The 12543-nt window shown below is 43.9% G+C and overlaps 1 protein-coding gene across 1 annotated transcript; it reads left to right on the plus strand.

Moving 5' to 3' along the window:
• Positions 1–838: 838 nt before the first annotated feature.
• Positions 839–12343, plus strand: ST8SIA3 (ST8 alpha-N-acetyl-neuraminide alpha-2,8-sialyltransferase 3). The gene is made up of 4 exons (XM_004683931.2): positions 839–1162; positions 2573–2695; positions 5077–5634; positions 7912–12343. The coding sequence occupies exons 1-4, from the start codon at positions 984–986 to the stop codon at positions 8192–8194; spliced, it is 1143 nt and encodes a 380-aa protein (XP_004683988.1). The 5' UTR covers positions 839–983; the 3' UTR covers positions 8195–12343.
• The last annotated feature ends 200 nt before the right edge of the window (positions 12344–12543 follow it).

Raw genomic sequence — 12543 nt, forward strand, 5'->3', positions numbered from 1 at the left:
AGGCGCTTCACACTGACAGTTGCCTCACAACTGTGCAAGGCACTACCCAGCTTTTAGGGAAAAGCAAAGTATGTGCTAAGCGTGGGTAGGAGGCAGATAGAGATTCTGGAAAATTCCAAGGAGATTTTAAGCACTCGGGAAGTGGGTGGGCCCAGCTGCACTTTAGGGCTTCTTTGCTGCCGAGCTGGGGCAAGTGCTGTTATTCTATGGGGCGCTCAGTGGTTAGGGTTTAGGGTGCCTCAGGTGAGGACAGAACGCTTTAAAACTTCTGCCTTCCTAAACCGCTCTCCCTGCATTTCAGAGAAGCACCCACTGGTGTGTATCCTTCAGGGCAGCAAATCCAGTTATTCCGCTCCTGATTCGTGACTCATTCCTGAAGTAATGAATGGTCCATTAAATTAAGTTTGGGCGTCTATCTCGCCACAGCTACCTCCCAGTCGGCCCTGCCAGCGGGGAGGCCCTAACCTGGGCTGCAGCCCGCCGCCCGGGATTCCCTCCCTGCGCCACCTCCCCGGCTCCCCTCTCTCCGCCCCTCCCCCAGGCTGTTTGGGAGATTAGAGTTCATTAATTAAATCCTGTGCTTAGATCGAACTGTAACATTATTCCAATCACATTTATCTTGCAGGCGGCGGCAGAGGAGGTGGCAGCCTCACTGGAAACGCGCGGGGGAGCCTGAGCCTGCGGCCCGAGACGCACTGCGCGGCGCGCTCCATCGCCACGCTGCAGCGCAGACCCTCCATCTTCCTGCTCTGCCTCCCGGCCGGCTCGCCCCAGCCTCGGGGTCCCGCTTCTCCCGCGGGCTCGGCCCGCCCCACCCCACCCACCCCACCCTCGGCCCTCCGCGGCTCCTCAGCCGGTCTCCCTCCCCCTCCACACACGCTGACACGCGCGCACGAACACACACACACACTAACACGCCAGCGAGCTGCTGGCTGCTCAATGGACCGAATTCCCCGCTTTCCTTGATCCCAGCCCGGCCCGGAATGAAAAATTGCAAAATGGCCCGGGTCGCCAGTGTGCTGGGGCTGATCATGCTCAGCGTCGCTTTGCTGATTTTATCGCTCATCAGCTACGTGTCCCTGAAAAAGGAGAACATCTTCACCACTCCCAAGTACGCCAGCCGGGGGGCGCCCCGAATGTATATGTTCCACGCGGGATTCCGGTGAGTGCGGGCCTCTCTGAGCCCAGGGTTATCTGGTCTACGGGAGGTGGGGGAGGGGTGTGAGGGGAGGTTGTTTGGCTTCTGGGAGACAGTTGGGGCAAGATAACTGCGTGGTCCTTCCACTCCCTTTTGACTCTCCCTGCCCCCCTTCTCTCTCTCTCTGTACCTACGTTTATACCTACGTTTTTAACCCCAAGCCCCTAAAAAGCCTTCGGACTAATGGATGCGATTGCCTTTTCTCGTACTCTTCCTCGGCATCCCTTCCCCTATTTCAGAAACAGGAGGAGGGTTGAAGAAGAGTGATGGTGTAGGGAGAGGCCATGCGTGTGTTTGGGGGGGGGTGCTGAACGCGAACACGGACCCGCGTGAGGTGAGCGTCCTGTCCGCAGACTCGGCGGCTGGTGCTCTGGAGCGGTCCAGGGGCAATTTAATGGCGCAGGCGCCGGACTTCCTCGCGTTCCTCCCCACTCTCTCTCCCTCCCCCACGCAACCCACACCCCATCAAATGATGCGCGGGTCTCTGCTCACAAAGTCCCTGGGGTATTCTACCTCGATCCTTCCTCCCAACACCATCCCCCAACCCCCACTTTCCGGGATTTCTGCAATTCCCCCGCCCTCTGCGGGAAGTGAGCCTCTTAAGGGCCGCCTACCCTCGCTCCTGGTCGAAGTCACCGAGGAGCTCGGGGCTGGACTGGGAAGGCGCCTGGCACTGCTAGAAGCAGCTCATCGAGAAGCCCTCCCCCTACCTGTGACCCCTGGAAGCTCTCTTGTCAGGGCCTCCTGAGGGGCGGGTGGCAAATATAAACTGTAACTCGTGGTCAAGTCAGGCCAGAGGGGTGGAAACCTAGACAAGCCCCACCTGGGCAGAAGAGCAGAGCTGGCCGGCGGCCTCCGCGGGTCCCCCGTCAAAGGATGGGAAATGAAATTCGACTTAGGCTCGGGAAAGAAGAGGTTAAGGCTGGAGCCATTCTCAGCCTTCCCCTGGGTCTCGGGTTTCCAGTACCCTTCTCCAAAAATCAATCACCCGGACCGCTGGGGCCTGAAGGGTCCAGCTCGGCTGTGGCGCGTCGCTGTCCGCGGTGCTGACTCCCTGATCCTCGCTGTGCTTAGGGCTCTAGCCGTGCTCCCGGGCTCCCGCCCCTGCTCTCGGCGAGACGGCCATTTTATGGTCTCTCCCGCACCCGAGGGATGGACAATGGAGACGTATTTCTCTAGTTTTCTTTCTTCCTCCAGGGTGTGTGTGGGGAACTGAGGGTATACTAAATGAGCGGGGGATCTGGGGTAGGATGGAGCCAGCACGTGTGCCAGCTGCCTTCCTCTCCCCACCCCCAGCGGGTTGGACTTTAATGGCTACTTTGGCTTACCCCAGCTGAGGCCAGCACGTTTGTCTGTACTCACACTCCTCTCCAGGTCACAATTTGCACTGAAGTTTCTAGATCCATCATTTGTGCCCATTACGAATTCTCTGACCCAGGAACTCCAAGAGAAACCTTCTAAGTGGACATTTAATCGGACAGCGTTTTTACATCAAAGGTAGGATAGGCAACCCGAGATAAGTCATTATATCTTCCCTTTTGGTGGGATTATTATACTGCTAAATGTAATATGAGCCATCTAATCTACTCAGTAAGGGTGTGAATATTTATTCTACAAATGATCCAAAGATGATTTGACTTCTGGAGCTCAAAAAACAAAACAAAGCAATCCAAAACAATAATCTCTCACTCACCCCAGGTGTATGAGCACTGTCATCTTGACCTGACTGTACAAAGGCTGATTGGCAACCTGCTTTCATGTATTTAGTGCCCGCTAATAAGAAGAGAACATAAGAACATTAATTTCAATAGACCAAAAAAAAAAAAGTATCTTCAATGTCTTACCTAATTTGGGCTTAAATTGAACACCATGATTTACAGTTAACAAGTATGGCTAATATTCCCAAGCCATGTCATGTATTTAACCAAAAATGTTAATTGCAAAATAACCACCAAATGCATTTTCACTCACTCGCTGAAAAAAAAGTATTGTCTCCTTGGAACATACCAAAAATGCTATAATCCATCTCTATCAGATTAGTAGTGAAAATCTTAGCCTGAATTTGTGCAGGTATTTATATATGGTTTTGTTTTCCTTCTGACTGTTTGCTTTAGTTAAGCCTTTACAGTGTTGAACATGTCATAAAAGCTACCAACATCATTCTTATTAGTTGTCTTAGCGTATCCTCATTTGTGCATGAAGGAGTGTGTGTGTGTGTGTGTGTATTAGAGGTTAAGGAAGAAGGATGAGATTTATCCACTTTATTTATTCTCTTCAATGTTTCTGGCCTACTTTTAGCAACCCCAGATAAGTCATTTCACCTTCTTTCTCAGTGGAATTATTATACTGCTAAATGGATTGTGAGCCATCTAGTGTACTCATTAGGAGTGTGAATATCTTTTCTATCATGTAGGGGATTGTGTTTTGGTTATGTATTTCTAGAAACTGCATGCTCCTTTTTATTGTGACCTAATGACAGAATAAAGACAAACTCAGTTGATATCCAAGGTATTATGAAATGTTGTTTACTTGGAAAAGTGATAGACAAGTATGTGATAATTATTGTAATATTCTAACCATGGTTTAACTAGAAGTTAGTCCATGATAATTGAAAACCCCCGAAGTTATTTTTTAACTGTTGGTTTTTAACCCAATAATCATTTGATAGACAGGTCAGAAAACTTCCATGGGAAGAACATATTATATCTTTCCCTAAAACATGTTTCTGGCTCATTAAAAACATTCATTCCACAATCGTCCATGTGACCCAATGACCTCTCAAAACAGTATTTCCTTTCAATAGCTTCCTTCCTTTCATATCTTTAATTTTCCCAATATCATTTTGAGCTTTGTCTTTGTTGTGACAACTTGTAAAGAACAGTATTGGTAACTTTAAAAGTTTTAGGTTAAGGTTTTCAGTTTATATTCCTCTGTATCTTGACACATGCAGTAATATTTCAAAATGACAGGTAAAGTGATAATATATAAGCATTTAGTTTTATCCCTGCTACTTTTTAGGCAAAACATAGATGATATTCAATAGGATTTCTTAAAATAGAAAAATCTAATAGCAAAATAGCAAGGTACTGGTCTCTCAAATATTTTATGTCACTAAGACTAAGAGGTGTTTAATTTACTTCAAGCTTACTATGACAGCAACTTGAAATTTGTACTAAGTACTAAACATGCCTTATTTATTCTCTGAATTCATCAAAATTCTGAAAATGTGTATTCTAATAGCCTGATTTTCTAATGATTAGATTTCTCCAAATTGTGTTTCTACATAATCAAGTAGGAAAATATCTCTGTTCCATTATTCAAAGAACTTTAGTAAGATCATCTTATTTCTCTTAAATATTCACCTATACCCACTGCTGGTAATATTTTCATTTTAATAACAGATAATAATACACTGACTCATAGCTATTTGGCTCATATTTGGACACCAGGGATATTTGATATTCCTTGAACACTGCAGTCCAATAGCAAACAAGTAGTGCTAGTTACAAACTCTAAGTCACCTGTGTTTATGCACTAATGTGACCTCTTTGCTACCTGTATTTCCTGACAGCTTGGCCAATGCCTCCCCCCATGATCAAATACACTATTCACAGGAAACAGAAAACCAAGGAATAGCAGGTACAGCTACAAGGTAACCACATATATACTGCCAAGGGTTGCTTCTCGAACTTGACTGAAAGAAATAAGCACAAATCTATAAATTCTCCTGAAAGACCACAACTATTACAAATGTATACTCTCACTTGAACTTGGTTTGCCTACATTTCTGGTCTGAATGAAATGGCTGCATAAAACAGAAAATGAAAAAATCAATTATTTAGAATGGGATGCATTTAATGAATTTCTTTTTATTTTAGGCAAGAAATTCTTCAGCATGTCGATGTAATAAAAAATTTTTCTTTGACCAAGAATAGTGTTCGGATCGGACAACTGATGCACTATGATTATTCCAGCCATAAATATGTTTTCTCTATTAGCAATAACTTCCGATCGCTGCTTCCAGATGTGTCACCCATTGTGAATAAGCATTATAATATCTGTGCTGTGGTTGGAAATAGTGGTATCCTGACAGGGAGCCGGTGTGGACAAGAAATAGATAAGTCAGATTTTGTTTTCCGTTGCAATTTTGCCCCTACGGAGGCTTTCCAAAGAGATGTTGGAAGGAAAACCAACCTTACCACGTTCAACCCCAGCATCCTGGAAAAATATTACAACAATCTTTTGACCATTCAGGACCGTAACAACTTTTTCCTCAGTTTAAAAAAGCTCGATGGGGCCATTCTTTGGATCCCTGCATTTTTCTTCCACACTTCAACAACTGTTACCAGGACATTAGTTGACTTTTTTGTTGAACACAGAGGTCAGTTAAAGGTCCAATTGGCTTGGCCTGGAAATATAATGCAGCATGTCAACAGGTGTGTATATTTTATTGCCTTTAACTCATACCCTGCCAGATGGCAAATCAATATTGTAATCTCTTGGGGAGGGGGACAATCCAATGAGTTAGCTGTTGTGGTTACCTTAGTCCTTTAGAGCAGACTCTTACATTTTGTTGTGAATGAATTAATCATTCTAGGTAAGGAGTCCTAAGTTAAGAAGTTCAAGCTCTACCAAGTGCCAAAGGGAATGACTGAGGAGCGACTGCTAGAAACTGATAGAAATCACCACAAATCAAGAGTTTGCTTTATATGGATAGCTATGCCTCCTGAAATGCTAAAATGGACAGATCAAGAGGTTTTTTAAAGAAGATCCAATTAAAATATCCTTTGTATTTGATGGTGGTTTTATAGCTGTCCAAGATTAGCAAGCCTCCCAAGTAAATCATAACTGTATAATATGTCTTGACAATTTGAGATTTGAGTGCTGAAACATGTAAAAGTACCTTTTGAGCTCCTTGTTGTCCCTTGTCATTTGATAGACAGCTGGACCAGAGATGCAGTATTTTTATCTATCTGATGAATCGCTAAGTCTGCCTAAACATTGGAATCACTTAGCTTTAAAAATACTGTTGCCTGGACCTACTTCAGGAGATTCTAATGTAGCTTGTTTGGTCAGGGAGCAAAAGGGCCCAGGTACTTGGTATTTTTTAGCAATTCCCCAGTTGATTCTAATATGCAGTCATAACTGGGGCTTCGAATTAGTAGCATTTTAAAATGCAGGCTTACTTTGGGATTTTTTTACTTTTAAATCTCCTGAGTATATTGCCTTGACTGTGATTTCTCCTTTTCAAGTAGCCCCAATGTTCTAACATACTGTCCAAATATTACTGTAAGTCAAAGTGAGTGCTGGGTGGCCTAGTAAATAGGAAATTCTAAAGATTTCTAGCCCATAGCAGATTATTCCCATCCGATAGTCCCTTAAAGTCTTCCATTGTAAGATTTGTTCAGTTGGCCTCTCATTGAAGGAGTCTAGTGAACCGATAAGCATCTAGCACCTAGGATAAAGCCATAATTTACAGTGCAAACTGAAACTTTCCTTGAGCGAAAGGAGCCACTAATAATCATTACCACTGGGTTAACAGACAACAGGATCTCTTTAAGAGATAAAGTAGCCAAATCCTGAGCTTAAAGTCATGTCAACTGAGACACAGCATGAAGGAATTCTTTACATAAGGTCACTGCCCCAAATGGGCTGAGTCAGCATTAGAAGCTGGGCCCCTACCAATCTGTCCTGAGAATTGTCAGAATCATTCTAACTCCTTAAGTGAGAAGTGAAAACCAAGACTGAGCTTTCAGATGTCAACTGGAAGGGGTAAGATCTGTCTTTGAAGCCTTCAAATAGTGAAGAAAGGACTGGGTGGTCTTGGAAACTTCAGAAACTAGCTGGTGTGGCCTTTCGGAAGCAGCCCGGGGGGCTGACCACAATACCAACCGCCACTCAGTTTGAACCACAGAAACTTGGTCAGCAAAGCCTCGACAGAAATACTGTCTATAGAAACCTGATTCATAAACGAGTTAATTTTGCCAGTGATGAAAACAAACACCACCCAGAGCAGTCACAAATATTTGACAGTGTAGACAGAATGGCTTCAAATTATTGTCTAAGTGGGGAGAAGCAGCCACCTTCAGTTAGCTTTGCTGAATTCATGAAGCATGCAGATACTTTTCTTAGGTCTTTGGAATGCTAAAGGAGACTTGGAGTCCCTCACTGGAAGACAAAGAGGCAGCAAGTATGATTGTTTTATAAGAAGGTGGAGGAAAAACAGGGCCCCACAATCTTCCTAAACCCAAGGATTTAAATTATAGGCTTGGGTATGGAAGTCACAGAGGTACCTCTTAGATTAAGCAACTGCCACCTCACACCAAGGGCCCTTAATATGTGAGAAGCAAGGTTATTCTGTGCCCCCACCACCGAGTCAGAGGCCCCCTCTAGGACAACCCAGAGCAGGGCTGGCCTCAGGCATGTACACCTATGCACAGAAGGCCCAGCACAGGGCTTATATCTGCACATGGTGCACTCCTGAAAGTCTCAGGAGTTGTTAAAGGAAAGCCCACGTGTTCAGTTTGCAACAAGTCTCACAAATCCTGTAGCCAGTCCCGCCCAGACGTGTCATGTGGGCCACAAGTCAGATTCTGACCAAGACTTATTTGAGTACTGTGGACACATCCACCCCTCAGCCCAGTCACATTGCCCTATCTGCTGGAAACATTCAGCACTGGCCTCTGAACCCACCTGTACTTATTGTTCCACAGGTACTGGAAAGACAAACATTTGTCACCCAAACGGCTGAGCACAGGTATCCTTATGTACACCCTTGCATCCGCAATCTGTGAAGAGATCCACTTGTATGGATTCTGGCCTTTCGGATTTGACCCCAACACCAGGGAAGAACTTCCGTACCATTACTATGACAAAAAAGGAACCAAATTTACCACCAAATGGCAGGAGTCCCACCAGCTACCTGCTGAGTTTCAGCTGCTGTACCGAATGCATGGGCAGGGGCTCACCAGGCTGTCGCTGTCACACTGTGCCTAAGAACTCTAAACAGAAAGTGCCAATGGCTGCTTAAGAAGTGCCCCAAGTCAGATTGAATAGTCTTCAGAATAGAACCCTAGAGAATTTCTCCTAAGGATTGTCGGCCATTTAAAAGGAAGGATGTCTTCTCTCCCTCTTTGTACGGCTCTCTCCAGGGTCTTAGCAGGACAGAGGCATGGAGGCCTCATGGTTCAAACTTGACTGAGAAAAGGAAGGTTGCATTTGGAACTGTGCTGCTACTGAAATGGTCTGAAGTATTTTCATGTTTGTATTTTAATAATAAACTGCCTCCCGTTTTTTAGGAGGATGAGAGCTGTAGTTTCTGCAGCTTTGCTCAGATACAGTCCTCATAACCAGAGGCTTCTGGCCAATTTGGGCAGGATCTCAGTTTTGCCTGGGTGGGATGAGACTCTTCAAAATGGAAACATAAAACCTATAGTTTGCATATCTCCCTTCTCTCCTTCTCCCTCCCTCCTTCCCCTTCTTTCTCCTTCCCTTTCTCTACCCTTAAAGCCACTCCTCTTACCCAACCACCATGGAGTTTAATAATTTTCTAGGAATCCTATTGAACTAGCTTTGCTTGTATCTGTTGCATCTGTACTTGATGTGTTCAAGGTTCTGGGTAACTTTGATATTTCACGACAAACCGAGCAAATCATGACAGATCCCTCATGACTACTTTTATAAGAAAAGCCCCTTACCAAGTCCTCACTCACCCATGCAGTCATATGATGGAAAAGTGGTCTCTCCCTGAGAGTGGCCCAGAATGGAACGCATCTTTCCCTTCCCAAAGAAAGCCTGTGTCACAGGTGGCTGTCTTCTGACGTGAGAGCTAATATAGCACATCACTGTGTTTGCCATACCCGCAAAGGCATTCCAGCCAGGCTTAGTGCCTCCCACTTACCCCAACCCAAGGGCTGGGTGGCAAATTCTCTCTCAGATTATAAAGGCAACGAGCCAGCTTAAGAGCCTGGGATATACAGAAGGAAAGGAAGGAGGTGTTTAGAAGTTGCTCTGGAATCCTGATTACCATCAGGTGTTATAATCAGGTTTTCCACTCAGAACCTTTGGGAACCACAGGGCTAGAGTCCCTTGGAAGCACTGGTTGGCCAGGGCAGGCCACCATGTGACTAATGCAAGATGGCCTCATTTTCAGTGTCGTATGTCCACCAGCACTGCTCCAGGCCGTTTGTTCTCTTTAAGACAACTGTAGACACTGGATGTTCCTTCTACAAATGAAATATTGCAAAAGGTAGAGCTACTGTGTAGTGGCAAGGTCTGGTACTATCAAACTATGGAAGTTAAGATGTGTGGACCAACCATAAACTAGTTGACCATTCTCTTCTTCATTACTTCAGTCTCAGAAGTAGAAATGACATCACTCTCATCTCTGGCTTTTCACTGAGCAGCACTTTGTTCTTCCAGTTGAGCCCAAAGTCTGGCCAAGTTGATGTTAAATTTTAATAAGAGTTTCTTTCTTCTTTCCAAATGCCAGTCAAGCACATTTGTAATACATTTGGGTGGGGTAGCTTGTTCTTTTCCAGAAAATCTCATCTAGATTGCTTGCAAATACTATTTAAAATGATTGCTGGAGTCCAGCAGTCAGCTCACGGTCCCTCTTTGGGAAGGTATAATCATGCCTAAAATTAAACCAAATGCAATCAGGAAAGACACTGTTCCTATGTGCATGTTCTGCTTGGTCCTAAAGGAGAACTCTCCTGTGATGTTTGGTTTGGTTTTGTTTTGTTTCCAGAAAGCTAATCAGAACAGCTTAGGTAGATCCAGATATTAACAAATGACAGGAAAACCATTCATGTTCAATATGTCAACAACTGGGACACATCTTCCACCCTGTATAAATGGCAGTCACCAATGTGCATAGGAAGAAATAGGAATAGATGCTCCAGAGTGGGAAATACTAAAACAGCTCAATACTTGAAATCACCAGAAAGGGAGAAATCAAAAACATCTTTAAATTCAATGGTGGGACTTGATGGGCGTCAACGCCACACCACGTTTGTTCCTGTGACTTTGAAGAGGACGGACTGTAGCCTTCGTATTGTCCTCTGTCAAGATCACTGTTAACTGGCCAGTGTCTCGTTGGCTCTTCCTAAGCACTTAGTACATTTGGTTACAGCAAAGCGATGTTCATGCCAATACTACGTTGGCCAGACTCTGACTCTGGAGTTTTCATCCCAATGTGCCCATTAGATTTCACTACATATGAATGTATTGACACTTTAAACCAGGCAGTTTAAAAGAGCAAAAGACTAGAATTCCTGAAAGCCAGTTAATTGTTCTATGGTAGACACTTTAAATTAGCTCTCATCATTGTGCCAAGTTTGTTGGGTTTTGTTTTGTTTTTTTTTCCTCCCCAGTTCAGGGAGATTTTTTAAATCTCATTTCATTCTTGGCTCCATCTTAAGTTTAGAGGAAGGACATTTTCACTGTCTGACACCATTTCATCTATTACTTTAGCAAGAACTCAAAATGTTGAGGAAACAGACATGTCTCCCAGAACTCAAAGAGTTCAGAGGTCAGGCTCATCCCCAGTTTCCAGGCAGGTCTTCCTGGCCTTGAGCCAAAAGAACCACCCTTTACTTTTCTTTAAAAATCTCTGAAACAAATGCCAAGCTCTCTCATAGTAGTTACCCACAACTCCCGCAACTTATAAATTCTTTATATATAGCTATGTCCCTCCCATTGCAAATATTAGAGGTGATATTTCAGTAATTAGACCTTGCATTGTTACTTTTATTGTTAGTAATGTCCTAGACCTACAGTTCCAGCATAGAGAAAAAAATGCCTCTGGCTGATCATACAAAGTTTTTGTTTCTAAAGATCACTTCAGAGATTAAACCCAAATAACCATCATTACTACTAGAAGAATTGGTGGGCCCTGTAAGACCTGGTTAGAAAGATGACAGTGTAACAGAACTTCCAGGCCTGTGTGCTCAAAGGTAGGAATTGGGTGAGACATCTCTGGGTCTCCCTCATTCCTGATTCAATTATAAAGAAATACTCAAGCCTTTGCACCAGGCTTGCTGTATTGGTACAAGGCTAATAAATGTGTCCTTTGATCAGAACCTATTCTTTTTTAGGATATAGCAGAATCCATCCTCAGCTATTGGAACCAAGTTCATATCCCCCTTGGTAAATATAGTTTACTGATGGTTGACAATTGTGATCATATCCAATTACCTATTCATCCCAACAAAGCCTTGTTTTAGTAACATGTATGCATAGTTTCAAGTGGGTATCTATATACCACTAATACAAATGATCACTCAGTTGCAACAGGTAAGATCCACACACATCTAACAACCTGTTTAATGTTAGCCCCCTCACCACCATTGGTTGCTCTGAATGTCATGTGCAAACAGATAGATCCAGGGTAGACAGAACTAAAATGTGATACCAAGAATTCCTCCCATAGTCTGAAATCTTGCCCATATTTGATAATTAAAATGTCAATGGTTCCTCTGCTTCTGTTTCTGTGTCTTAATGTCCTTAACCATTGTAAAAGCGCTGTGCATTTCATAGTGTTTTGTGCGTAGCAATGCTGTGCCTACTAGGCCATCTGTCTGTGACCCTGGCATCAGTACCCAACCATGGGGTACCAGCCAGGATGTGCAAAGCTCCCTCAGCCTCTCTGGTCCAGCCCCATTTATTGAGGAATGTGAGTGCCAGGGCTAACGAAATGTGCCAGCAAAACTAAGGAGTGGAAAAGCATTTCTTCTGACTTTGGGCAAGGCATTAATTATTAGACATTCCCAGAGAGCAAAAAGGTATTGACTTGAAGCCAAGAGTAGCAGAATTGTAGATCCCTACGCTACTGGAAACAAAAGATCCTGTGAGCTTCTATAGTGCTGGGTCTCAACTTTGCAAATGAAAAGTGGAGAAACAGAGAGTAAGTTTCCAAGATCACATAGTAATCAGTGGAGAAATGACTCCTCATCTAGTAATTCTGACTTTAACAGCATCAACTGACCATAGATGGACTCAGAGAAAGTGATTTTGGTACGAGTTCCACAAGACAGGCACAGAAAGTAAAGTAAGTTAGAAAAGCTGTAGAACAGGAGCATTATTCTCTTTCCCTCAAAAAAAAAAAATATATATATATATATGATTTAGGTACACACACACACACACACACACACACACACATATATACTTCAATGCAAAACAATAACAGGAAGTACCTGCCTCAGTAAACAAGAGTCTACTGTTAATGTACCAGTCCACTGGCAATATTCTCCCCTGGAATGCTGAATGAGAGAAACCCCCCTTCGTAAATCATGGTTATGATTAATCACAATTCATTGATGGACAGTTTACAGTGGACACCA

The sequence above is a fragment of the Condylura cristata genome, unplaced genomic scaffold (genome assembly GCF_000260355.1).
Source record: "Condylura cristata isolate star-nosed mole 26May11 unplaced genomic scaffold, ConCri1.0 scaffold00016, whole genome shotgun sequence".
NCBI classification, from domain to species: Eukaryota; Metazoa; Chordata; class Mammalia; order Eulipotyphla; family Talpidae; genus Condylura; species Condylura cristata.